The sequence below is a fragment of the Terrapene carolina genome, unplaced genomic scaffold, assembly GCF_002925995.2.
Source record: "Terrapene carolina triunguis isolate 2854851 unplaced genomic scaffold, T_m_triunguis-2.0 Scaffold641, whole genome shotgun sequence".
Lineage (NCBI taxonomy): Eukaryota > Metazoa > Chordata > Testudines > Emydidae > Terrapene > Terrapene triunguis.
The window spans coordinates 698494-709014 of NW_020664992.1; the positions used below are offsets into that span (position 1 = coordinate 698494).

The 10521-nt window shown below is 62.7% G+C and overlaps 2 protein-coding genes across 2 annotated transcripts in view; one reads left to right on the top strand and one right to left on the bottom strand.

Moving 5' to 3' along the window:
• The window catches only part of MCRS1 (microspherule protein 1), an 8904-nt gene extending 5349 nt beyond the window's left edge, over window positions 1–3555 (top strand). Inside the window, exons 7-14 of the mRNA XM_026659634.2 lie at window positions 626–764; window positions 903–978; window positions 1365–1393; window positions 1898–1990; window positions 2360–2442; window positions 2709–2796; window positions 3048–3175; window positions 3332–3555. Of these exons, the coding sequence (XP_026515419.1) occupies window positions 626–764; window positions 903–978; window positions 1365–1393; window positions 1898–1990; window positions 2360–2442; window positions 2709–2796; window positions 3048–3175; window positions 3332–3418 (723 nt within the window). The 3' untranslated portion in view covers window positions 3419–3555. The remainder of the gene's footprint in view (window positions 1–625; window positions 765–902; window positions 979–1364; window positions 1394–1897; window positions 1991–2359; window positions 2443–2708; window positions 2797–3047; window positions 3176–3331) is intronic.
• A 536-nt stretch (window positions 3556–4091) lies between these two features.
• The window catches only part of KCNH3 (potassium voltage-gated channel subfamily H member 3), a 25405-nt gene continuing 18975 nt past the window's right edge, over window positions 4092–10521 (bottom strand). Inside the window, exons 2-6 of the mRNA XM_026659600.1 lie at window positions 10214–10446; window positions 5708–5997; window positions 5263–5360; window positions 4963–5039; window positions 4092–4753 (exon numbers count right to left, since the gene is read on the bottom strand). Coding sequence (XP_026515385.1) covers window positions 4157–4753; window positions 4963–5039; window positions 5263–5360; window positions 5708–5997; window positions 10214–10446 — 1295 coding nt within the window. The 3' untranslated portion in view covers window positions 4092–4156. The remainder of the gene's footprint in view (window positions 4754–4962; window positions 5040–5262; window positions 5361–5707; window positions 5998–10213; window positions 10447–10521) is intronic.

Below are 10521 nucleotides of genomic sequence, written 5' to 3' on the forward strand. Positions count from 1 at the left end.
AACGGCCCGGGCAGCCGGTACCCGCTCAGCCTCCCTCTGCGCGCAGGCCGCAGTGACACCCGGACTCGTGCTCCTGGCGAAAGGGACCCCGGAGTCCTCTCCCTGCCGGCTGGGGCGAGAGTCTGGACCCGGGAGGCGCGTGCTCCCTCTGCTCGGGGTGAAGGGCCATCTCCGCAGAGCATCCTTCTGGGTGTCCTTCGCCAAAGCACCCTGCAGCCAAACGGTTCCAGTGCCCCCCAGGGAGCCCCATCGGGTGGGAGCTGCGCTGACCTGGCCCGGGGCCCCCAGCGCGTGGCCGTGGTTCCTGGCTCCTTGCCCGATTGCCCAACGCTCGCGCCCCGGCTCCGGCTGCTGCCTGCACCAAAATCCCAAGGGGTCGGTGCCTTAGGAAAGCCTTGGGGAGTCACCAGGCCATGCCCCCTGCCCCATGGAGAGCCCAGCAGCTTCCCTGAGCCCTGCCCAGCCGAGCCCCCCGAGTGGTAGCCCCAGGCCGAGCCCTGGCAGCCGGCCCTGTGATCCTGGCCTCGAACCCCCAGGCTCCCGCTGCCAGCTTGGGGTCCAGCTGGTGTCCCGGAGCCGGGGGCTGTCCTGCCCCCTAGTGGTGGTTGACCCGTCTGTCCCGCAGACCAGCCAGCCCACGCTGGACACCTTCCAGGACCTGCTGCACAAGCACCCCGAGGCCTTCTACCCGTCGCGCACGGCCAAGGCCCTGCAGCTCCACTGGCAGCTGATGAAGCAGTACTACCTCCTGGACGACCAGACAGGTAAGGCCTGGCCCGACCGGGCAGCCCACCCCCCCGGCTGGGCCGGGCCCTGGAGCCTGGAGCCGGACCCCGCGTCAGCACCACCCGGCAGCTGCTGGGACCGTGCTGACCCTCCCCCCGCCCTCTGCTTCCCTTCAGTGCAGCCGCTGCCCAAGGGGGACCAGGTGCTGAACTTCTCGGACGCGGAGGACATGATAGACGACAGCAAGCTGAAGTGAGTGTCCGCGGGGGGGTCCTTCCCGCCAGGGCGCAGCCCCAGCTGCACAGCTCGTGCCACGGGCCATATCCCCTGGCCAGCCCGGAGCCCCTCGCTCCGACTACCACCCAGCCCGAGCTGCTGCTGCCGCTGCCTGGTGCTTCCTGTCCCCCGGAGCCCGGCTCCGGCTCCGGCTCGCTGGCTGGCTGCAGCGTGGCCCAGGGCCGAGCAGGCCCGGCTGCCCTTGGCGCCCTGCGGGGCAGACATGGCGGCAGGTGGCCGCAGAGGGCCCGTGCTGGGGCTGGGTCCAGGGGCTGGTGTGTTAGGGATCCGGCCTGCGAGGCATCCCGTGGGCGCGTGTACGAGGGCAGCTACCTGACCCCTCCCCTGTCCCTTCCCCGCAGGGATGTGCGGGACGAGGTGCTGGAGCATGGTGAGTCTGGCGGGGCCTTCGCTCCGCTCCCCGCCCCAGGGCACTTGTGGGGGAGCCGAGGGGCTCGGGCGGGGCGGGATGCCCTGACCCCTGGCAGGTTTGGTTAGCGCTGTGCCTCGGACCCGTCGCCACAGCCCCATCCAGCCGGGCGCTGCTGCAGCTGGGCCTGACAGCCCTTCTGCCCTGACACTGGGTCAGCGCCCCCTGGAGGGGACAGGCCCCAGCCCCATTCCCCACCCCCTGAGCCAGCCAGTCCCTGCCCTGGGGCCAGATCAGAGCCGGTGCCCCCTGGAGGGGAGAGGCCCCAGCCCCATTCCTCACCCCCTGAGCCAGCCGAACCCCCACCCTCAGGCCAGGTGGGAGCCGGCGCCCCCTGGAGGGGAGAGGCTGCATATCCCCTCCCCCGAGCCAACCCCTTCTCCCCAGGGCCCCGTCACCCTCGCTGGGGCCTGTGCCAGGCGCTGGGGCTGGCCCGAGCTGCCCCCTGCACTTCCCTCCTTGCAGAACTGACCGTGGCCGACAGGCGCCAGAAGCGGGAGATCCGGCAGCTGGAGCAGGAGCTCCACAAGTGGCAGGTGCTGGTGGACAGCATCACGGGTGAGAGCCGGGGGGGGAGGGTTGCTGGGGGGCGGGGGCGTGGGGCGTGGCTGAGCTGCTGCTGAGCTCAGGGTGTGGGACAAAGTCCCAGCATCCACCTGGCTGAGACCCCAGGTGTGGGGGTGGGAGGGGTCTGTCCAGCCAAGGCCCATGGGGGGAGGTGGGGGTGGTTCTCCGTGGGACCGATGGGGGGAGGTGGGGGGCGGTTTTCCATGTGACCCGTGGGGGGGGAGGTGAGGAGGTTCTCTGTGTGACCTGGCGGGTAGATGTGGGGAGGTTTCTCCGTGGGACCCGGGGGGGGGGGGGGGGGGGGGGGGTTCTCCGTGTGACCGGGGGGTGAGTGTCTGATCTCTCCCCTCCCTCGCCCAGGTATTAGCTCCCCAGACTTTGACAACCAGACGCTGGCCGTGCTGCGGGGGAGGATGGTGCGTTACCTCATGCGCTCCCGAGAGGTGAGTCCTCGTCGCCCCGGATCAGCCGGGGCAGGGGGTCCCGGCTAGACGCCCCGAGATGCCCCGGGGCGTCATCGCGGCCTCCTGTTTCCAGAGGGCCCCCGGGTGGCCGCGTACAGGCTCCGAGCCTGCCCCTGCGCACACAGGGAGGGGCTGCGCTTGTGGGCGGAGGAGAGGGGACTCCCTGGGGGCTGGGCTGGCTGGTGCTTAGAGCCACCCTGGGGGAGCACGTGGGGGGCACCTCGCTAACAGCCCCCCCCTTCCAGATCACACTGGGCAGAGCCACGAAGGACAATCAGATCGACGTGGACTTGGCGCTGGAGGGCCCCGCCTGGAAAATCTCTCGCAAGCAAGGTACAGGGGCGGGGCTGACACGCCCATCGGGGGCGGGGCTCATAGATCTGTCCATGGAGGGGCGGGGCTAACCCCCGGGGCCGCTGGGTGTGGGCTCCAGGATGGCACTACTGGGGTGTGGGGCGAGGGGGGCGCTGCCCAGTGCTCCAGTCCCTGGGTGTGGGATACGGGCGACACCCTGCCTGGTAGCTAGGCTGTGGGTGGGGTCTCTGTGCCCCCCTCACCGCCCCCCCCCCCGCTGCGCCTTGCAGGCGTCATCAAGCTGAAGAACAACGGGGATTTCTTCATCGCCAACGAGGGCCGGCGCCCCATCTACGTGGACGGGCGCCCAGTGCTGGGCGCCAGCAAGTGGAAGCTCAACAACAACTCGGTGGTGGAGGTGAGCGCCCGGCCCGCTGCGTGGGGGGGACGGGGTCAGATGCCCCCTGACTGGGTGCCCCAGGGGAGCCCCTGGTGGTGGCACTGTGGGGGCTCCCCTGAGCTCAGCTGGGCTGTGCCCGGGCCCTGCCCGCGCTGACCTCCCTCTCCCCTGTAGATCGCCAGCCTGCGCTTCGTCTTCCTCATCAACCAGGACCTGATCGCCCTCATCAAAGCCGAAGCTGCCAAGATCCCCCAGCAGTGAGGAGCTGGGCTGGGCCCCTGCTACTGTCCGGTGACTGCAGGAGGCTGGGCCTGGGGCCGCCCGCTCCCCTCTGGCTGGGGACAGGGCCTGGGGCCGGCTGCACACTGTTCCCTTCCAAATAAATGTGTCTAACCTGCTGCTGGGGTCCGGGGCCTGCTAGCGTCAGGGAGTGGCTGGCAGCAAGTCCAGCCCTTTGCCCCTGGCCCAGAGAAAGGGCACCAGGCTCTGTCCTGCCACAGTGAGTTCCCCTGGTTAACAGGGCAGCGCCCCCCCCCCCCCCCGTCCCCCCTTCGTGCCTGGGGGCCTGCGGCTGGGCCCACCGTGGCTGCTCTGCCCCACAGCGCCAGGGCAGGGGCCAAAATCGACACAAGACCAGAGATCAAAATGCAGCTGTTTTAATGTAAAAAGGGAGGGGGAGGGGAAGCCCTATGGACTGGAAGCCCGGCTGCCCCACCCCGCCTCCCCCCTGTTCCACAGGCCAGGCGGGGTCCTGCCCCTTTGCCACCGGCTGTGCCCTCGGGGGCAGGTGGAACCCGGCTCTGCCACAAGCTCCGGGAGCAGCTCCTGCGCTGGCCCCCTTGTGGCAGTGCTCATGGGGGGCGGCCCCCAGCGGCAGTGCTGGGTTGGGAACGAGGCCCGTGGCCGGCGGTGGCTCCCTACAGGGGCTGTGCGGCCCGGCCAGGCCCCCTGGCTCTCCAGGGAGGCAGAAAAATCCCAGTGTGTGTGGGGGTGCAGACTTCACATGCCTGTGCCCTCCTCCCGGGGCCAGCAGGGGGCACTCATGGCACCGTGGCAGCCCAGCAGCACCATCTCCAGGCTGGGCGGGTCCCAGGGCAGAGGCAAAGTGGCCGGAGCTGGAGGTCCCTGGGGGTCCGTCTCAGGGGCTGGCGGAGCCTGTGGCGGGGGCGTGGCCCCGTGGTGTCCATGGGGGCCAGGGGAGGCCGGTGCTGCCGTGGGAGCAGTGAGGTCCCTGGGGCCGGCCGCTGGCCACGTGCTGCCGAGCTCCGCGTCTGTCCCCCCTGCCGAGGTCCACGGGGCGCTGTGGGAGGCGGGCGGGCCCCAGGCCCAGGGGGGTGCAGGCCGGGCGCGGGGGCAGGCTGCGTTGAGACATGGGCCGGGCGCGGCGCTGTGCAGGAAGAAGGCCGGGATGCCCGTCTCCACGCGCAGCGGCTGCAGCAGGGTGGCGCTGGGGAAGGCCGAGGCCGCGTAGGAGGCGGTGCCCTCGGGGCGGGCGAGTGGAGCCGGCGGCTGGGACAGCAGGAAGAGCTGCAGAGCCTGGCGCAGCGACTGCAGCCCCTCGCGCATCTGCAGGACCTGCCCCGACAGCTCGGCCACCTGGGGGCAGGGAGAGGGGTGAGTGCCAGGCAGGGGCCCACGAGCTGGGTGGGAGAACCACGCCCAGGCCCCCTCCCCTGGCCTGGGGCTCCCTGAATCCAGTGCATGGGTACCCAGTACCAATGCTCTCCCCCACCCCCTGGGCCCCACCCAGGGCACGATGCGAGGGGCGCTGGCTGCCCACGTGCTGAGCCCCCCCACACGCTTACCGCCTGCCGCAGCTTCTCGATGGCGTCGGCGCCCGTCAGCTCCGCGGGGCCCAGGGGGATGGTGAGCAACCCGCTCTCTGGGGCAAGGGGAGACAGCAGGTTAGCACCTAGCCCTCCTGGAGCAGGGGAGAGAACCCAGGAGTCCGAGCCCCAGCCCCACCCAGAGTAGGGGAGAGAACCCAAGAGTCCTAGCCCCAGCCCCACCCAGAGCGGGGGAAAGGACCGCCCCCCCCACTCCCAGGGAGAGAACCCAGGAGTCCTAGTGCCCCAGAGCCTCCCCCTGCCGGGGGCCGCCATTACCTGGCCCGGGGGAGGGGCTGTTGCAGTTGGGGCCGACCTGGAAGCTAAACATGGACTTATCCGAGCCGCAGGCGTCTTCCTCGATGCCGTCCACCACCCTGTAGTGCAAAGCGGCACCGTCACCGGGGGGGGGGGAACAGAGGCTCCATCCCCCCTCTCAGGCCATCAGCCCCAGGGCTGCCCAGCACAGGGCAGGGGAAGCAGGCTGGGATCCTCCTCCCCCCCTCCCCCCGCATCAGCCCTGGGATGTCCAGCCTGGGGGAGCCATGGTGCCCTACCCAGCATGGGGGCTCCATTCCCCACCCGCTCTCATTACCCCTGGGCTACCCCCGCCCCATGGGGGGGGTCATTGCCTGAAGCCGCCTGGGCGTGCCCAGCCCCGGGGTAACCAGCAGGAAACACCCCCACCCCGTGTTTGCCTCCCCCCCCCCCGGCACCACCTTACCTGGGGCTGAGGTCGGGGGGCCCCATCCAGGGCAGGCTGTGGAGCTGGAGGCTGGCAGCGGGTGGCAGGCGCCGCGTCCGGGGCAGGCCGCCCCTCCTGGGCGACAGCAGCTTGGCTCCCACGGCTGATGGGGGGCGGTCAGGGGGCAGCTGGGGGCTGGACGGTGCCTCGGAGGGCTCCAGGACTGGGCCGGCTGGCGAGCGGGGCGGGGGCACCGGGGCGTCCTGCGCGGCCTCAGCCGCCTTCTCCTCCAGCAGGGTATTGTCGCCGTTCAGCGAGCTGGTGTCGGCCTGGGGGGCAGAAGGGGTCAGTGCGGGGGAGGGGCGCCCTGGCCCTGCATCTGCCCCACATGCCCGGAGCCAGGTCACCACCCCCTGCCTCAGGGGTTCTCGAGTGATGCCTGCGTCCAGCCCGAGGCGCCTTTTCTCACTGACATCAGAACGGCCAGCCTGGGTCAGACCAAGGGTCCATCTAGCCCAGTGTCCTGTCTGCCGACCGCGGCCAGTGCCAGGGGCCCCAGAGGGAGTGAACAGAACAGGGAATCACCAAGTGATCCATCCCCATCGCCCATTCCCAGCTTCTGGCAAACAGCGGCCAGGGACCCCATCCCTGCCCATCCCGGCTAGTAGCCATTGATGGACCTATCCTCCAGGAACTTATCTAGCACTTTTCTGAACCCTGTGCTAGGCTACAAAATTGGGACAGGGGTGGGGAGTAGGGGCCTATATAAGAAAAAGCCCCCAAAATCGGGACTGTCCCTATAAAATCGGGACATCTGGTCACCGTACATTTGAGTTCCTTCAGAATTCGTGGGTGACTCCCATCTGGTCCTGGTGACTCAGTGCTGAATTCTGGGACAGTTCCTCAGATCTGTCACCTAAACAGAACGGCTCAGGTGTGGGAATCTCCCGCACGTCCTCAGCCGTGAAGACCGATGCAAAGAATTCATTTAGTTTCTCCACAATGGCCTTATCGTCCTTGAGTGCTCCCTCAGTATTTTGATCGTCCAGTGGCCCCACTGGTTGTTTAGCAGCTTCCTGTTTCTCATGTACTTACAAATTTTTTGCTATTACTTTTTGAGTCTTTGGCCAGCTGTTCTTCAAAATCTTTTTTGGCCTTGCTGAGTCTAGTTTTACACTTCACGTGCCGGAGTTTATGCCCCTTTCTAGTTTCCTCACTAGGAATTAACTTCCACTTTTGAAAGGATGCCTTCTTGCCTCTCACTGCTGCTCTTACTTTGTTGTTTAGCCACGGTGGCTCAGTTTTTTGGTTCTCTTACTATGTGTTTTAACTTGGGGGATACATTTAAATTGACCCTCTACTATGGTGTCTTTTAAAAGTTTCCATGCAGCTTGCAGGGATTTCACTTTTGGTGCTAAACCTTTTAATTTCTGTTTCACTAACCTCCTCATTTGTGTGTAGTTCCCCTTTCTGAAATTAAATGCTACAGTGTTGGGCTGCTGTGGTGTTTTCCCCACCACAGGGATGTTAAATTTAATTATATTCTGGTCACTATTACCAAGCGGTCCAGCTACAGTCACCTCTTGGACCAGACCCTGTGCTCCACTTAGGACTAAATCAAGAATTGCCTCTACGCTTGTGGGTTCCAGGACTAGCTGCTCCAAGAAGCCATCATTTAAGGTGTCAAGAAACTTTCGCTCTGCATCCTGGCCTGAGGTGACACGTACCCAGTCGATATGGGGATAGTTGAACTCCCCCATTATTATGGAGTTTTTTATTTATTTGAAGAGCCTCTCTGACCTCCCTGAGCATTTCACAGTCACTAGCACCATCCCGGGCAGGTGGTCGGTGATATCTCCCTACCGCTGTATTCTTATGAGTAGCGCCTGGGATTACTATCCAGAGATTCTATGGGCCAGTTTGATTCATTTACTATTTTTACTTCATTTGATTCGACGCTTTCACAGCTAGCGCCACCCCCCCACCAGCACGACCCGGTCTGTCCTTCCGATAGCTTTTTGTACCCTGGTATTAGTGTGTCCCATTGGTATTAGTGTGTTCCCATTGATTAGCCTCATTCCCCCAAGCTTCTGTGATGCCGATTCTCTCAATATCCTCATTGAATACGAGGCACTCTAGTTCACCCAGCTTAGTAGTTAGACTCCTAGCATTGGTATATAAGCACGTTAAAAACTTGTCACTTTTTAACTGTCTGCCATTACATGATGTAATTGAATGGGGCTTTTTTTCATTTGACTGTTTCCCATCAGATCCTACCTGTATTTTATCATCTTCCAGCCTCTCCGCCATACTAGGACATAGACAATCTCCATTAATAGATCCTCCTCTAAGGGATGTCTCTGTTCGAACCACGTGCTCCTCTGCACCTGTTGGCTTTCCCCCAGCCCTCAAGTTTCCCCAGTTCCTAGTCAATCTAACCCCCTTCTCCCTACACCATCGTCTCAGCCACGCAGTGAGACCCCGCAGCTCTGCCTGTCTAACTGGCCCTGCACGTGGAACTGGGAGCATCTCAGAGGATGCTACCATGGAGTCCTGGTCTTCAATCTCTTACCTAGCAGCCTACATTTGGCCTCCAGGACATCTCTCCTACCCTTCCCTAGGTCACTGTTACCAACATGTACCACGACCACCAGCTCCACCCCAGCACTACACATCAGTCTGTCTAGACGTCTCGAGAGATCCGCAACCTTCGCACCAGGCAGGTTCTCCCGGTCATCGCAAACCCACTCTCTAGGTTTCTAATGATCGAATCGCCCATTACTATTACCTGTCTCTGCCTAATACCTGGAGTTCCCTCCCCCGGAGAGGTATCCTCCGTGTGAGAGGAGACCACGACTTCATCTGGAAGGAGGGTCCCAACTATGGGATCGTTTCCCTCTGCTCCGGCTGGATGTTCTCCTTCCCTGGGACTTTCATCCTCCTCAACAGCACAGAGGCTGTCAGAACTGGGCTGGGACCGTTCTACTGGGTCCCGGAAAGTCTCCTCTATGTACCTCTCTGTCCCGCTCAGCTCCTCCAGCTCAGCCACTCTGGTCTCCAAAGCCCGTACGCGGTCTCTGTGGCGCCTTGCACCGAGCGCACACAGACGCCACCCGCCCATAGGGCAGGTGATCAGACATGCTGCACTGGGGGCAATAAACTGGGTCGCCCCCGCTCTGCTGCTGGACTCTGCCTGCGTCCCCGTTTCACTCCTGCAGCTCCTTGGGTGTTGATTTGTTTTTATTGTGGGGGTATTTGACTAAGTGTAAGGAATGTTAAGTGATGGTTTGGGGGAGGAAGGGAGCGGCCCCCCATCGGCTCAGTAGGGCGGGGGGCCAACCCCTGCCCTGGAGCGGGGTGAGCCCAGTGTGACGTTAGGAGTGTGATATTGAAAGGTGACAGGGCCAGAAAGAGTTAATTAACTCACACTGACCTGACCTATGTAAATGAACAGAGCTTTGAAATGCAGCCGGCATTGTTAGAGGTAGAAGGGGAGGTGTTTGCTCAGGTCTTGGGATGTAAGCAAACGAGTCTTGTCTATTGCTAGAGCTTTGATTCAAAGATCAAAAAAGGAATATTAACATTTAGGAAGATACTTGAGGGAAATAGTATTATTGTCTCTCTGTCTCTTTGAAGGTTGTGGTGACCTGTATCTGAACTGTTTAGTGGGTAAATTACCCTGTGCTAATTGCCAGGATGTTTGGAAGGAGAGTTAAGCCTATTGTTTTCTCAGGGCAAAAGGCTGCTGGAAATGTATAGAACCCTGGGACACGATCCTGCTTCATCTCAGATCTGCTTTGGGTTTCAAGAAGGGGAAACCTTAAGCCATAAGGATTGAGATCCCCAGTCATTGACTGGAGTCACCCCGAATATGGACATTGGACTATAACCTATGGACTATTTCTAAAAGGACTTTTGGCAACTACAAGCTCATCTCTGCTGTGTATCTGAACCTCAAGAATTGAATTCAAGTCTGTCTGTATATTGATCTTTTAACCCACACTCTCTCTCTTTTCTTTTGTAATCAATTTTAGTGTAGTTAACAAGAATTGACTATAGCGTGTATTTTGGGTAGGATCTAAGTTATCATTGGACCTGGGTCTGATCCTTTGGGATTGGAAGAACCTTTTCTTTTATATGATGAGATCAGATTTTCAGATTCATCATCATATGTTTGACGTGTGTCTGGACGGAGGCCTGAGGCTGGGCACTTTAAGGGAACTGCGTGGTTTGAACTTCTGAGTAACCAGTGAGGTGCTATAGAAGCTGGTTGGTAAATCTCAGCACTGGAAGATCCACCAGCGTTTGGGGTTTGTTTGCCCTGTTCTGTTCGCAGTTCACCCTGATTGAGTGACCTCAGCTGGCTCCCACGGGCAGCGCCGTCACAACCAGCATTGCACTGGGCCTGCACGACTGGTCGGGGTGAGCACCCCCTCCCCCCGCTGCACTGGGGCTGGAGCAGATCGCCCCTGGTGAGCCCCCGCCCCAGGTGCCCAGCCAAGCACTAGGGGGCGCTCGCTGCCCCGCCCCGGCCCTGCCCCTCACCTGGGCCCCGGCGCTGCCCAGGTTGTAGCTGAGCTCAGCGCGGATCTCCTGGCGGAACTTGCGGGCGAACTCGGGGTACAGCGCCAGGCTCTCGCCCAGCCCCCGCAGGCTCAGGCACTGCAGGTCGCAGTAGGTCAGGCCCTTGACGTCCGCGTTGGCCTTGATCACGCGCTCCTGGCCCGAGAGGTCGCAGCCCAGCAGGTCGCCCTTCCCTAGGAGCAAACGGCGGGTCGCTGAGGCCCAGGGATGCAGCAGGCCCAGTGCCCCCCCACCCAGGCGTTACAGCCCATCTGGGGCCCTGGGGGGGG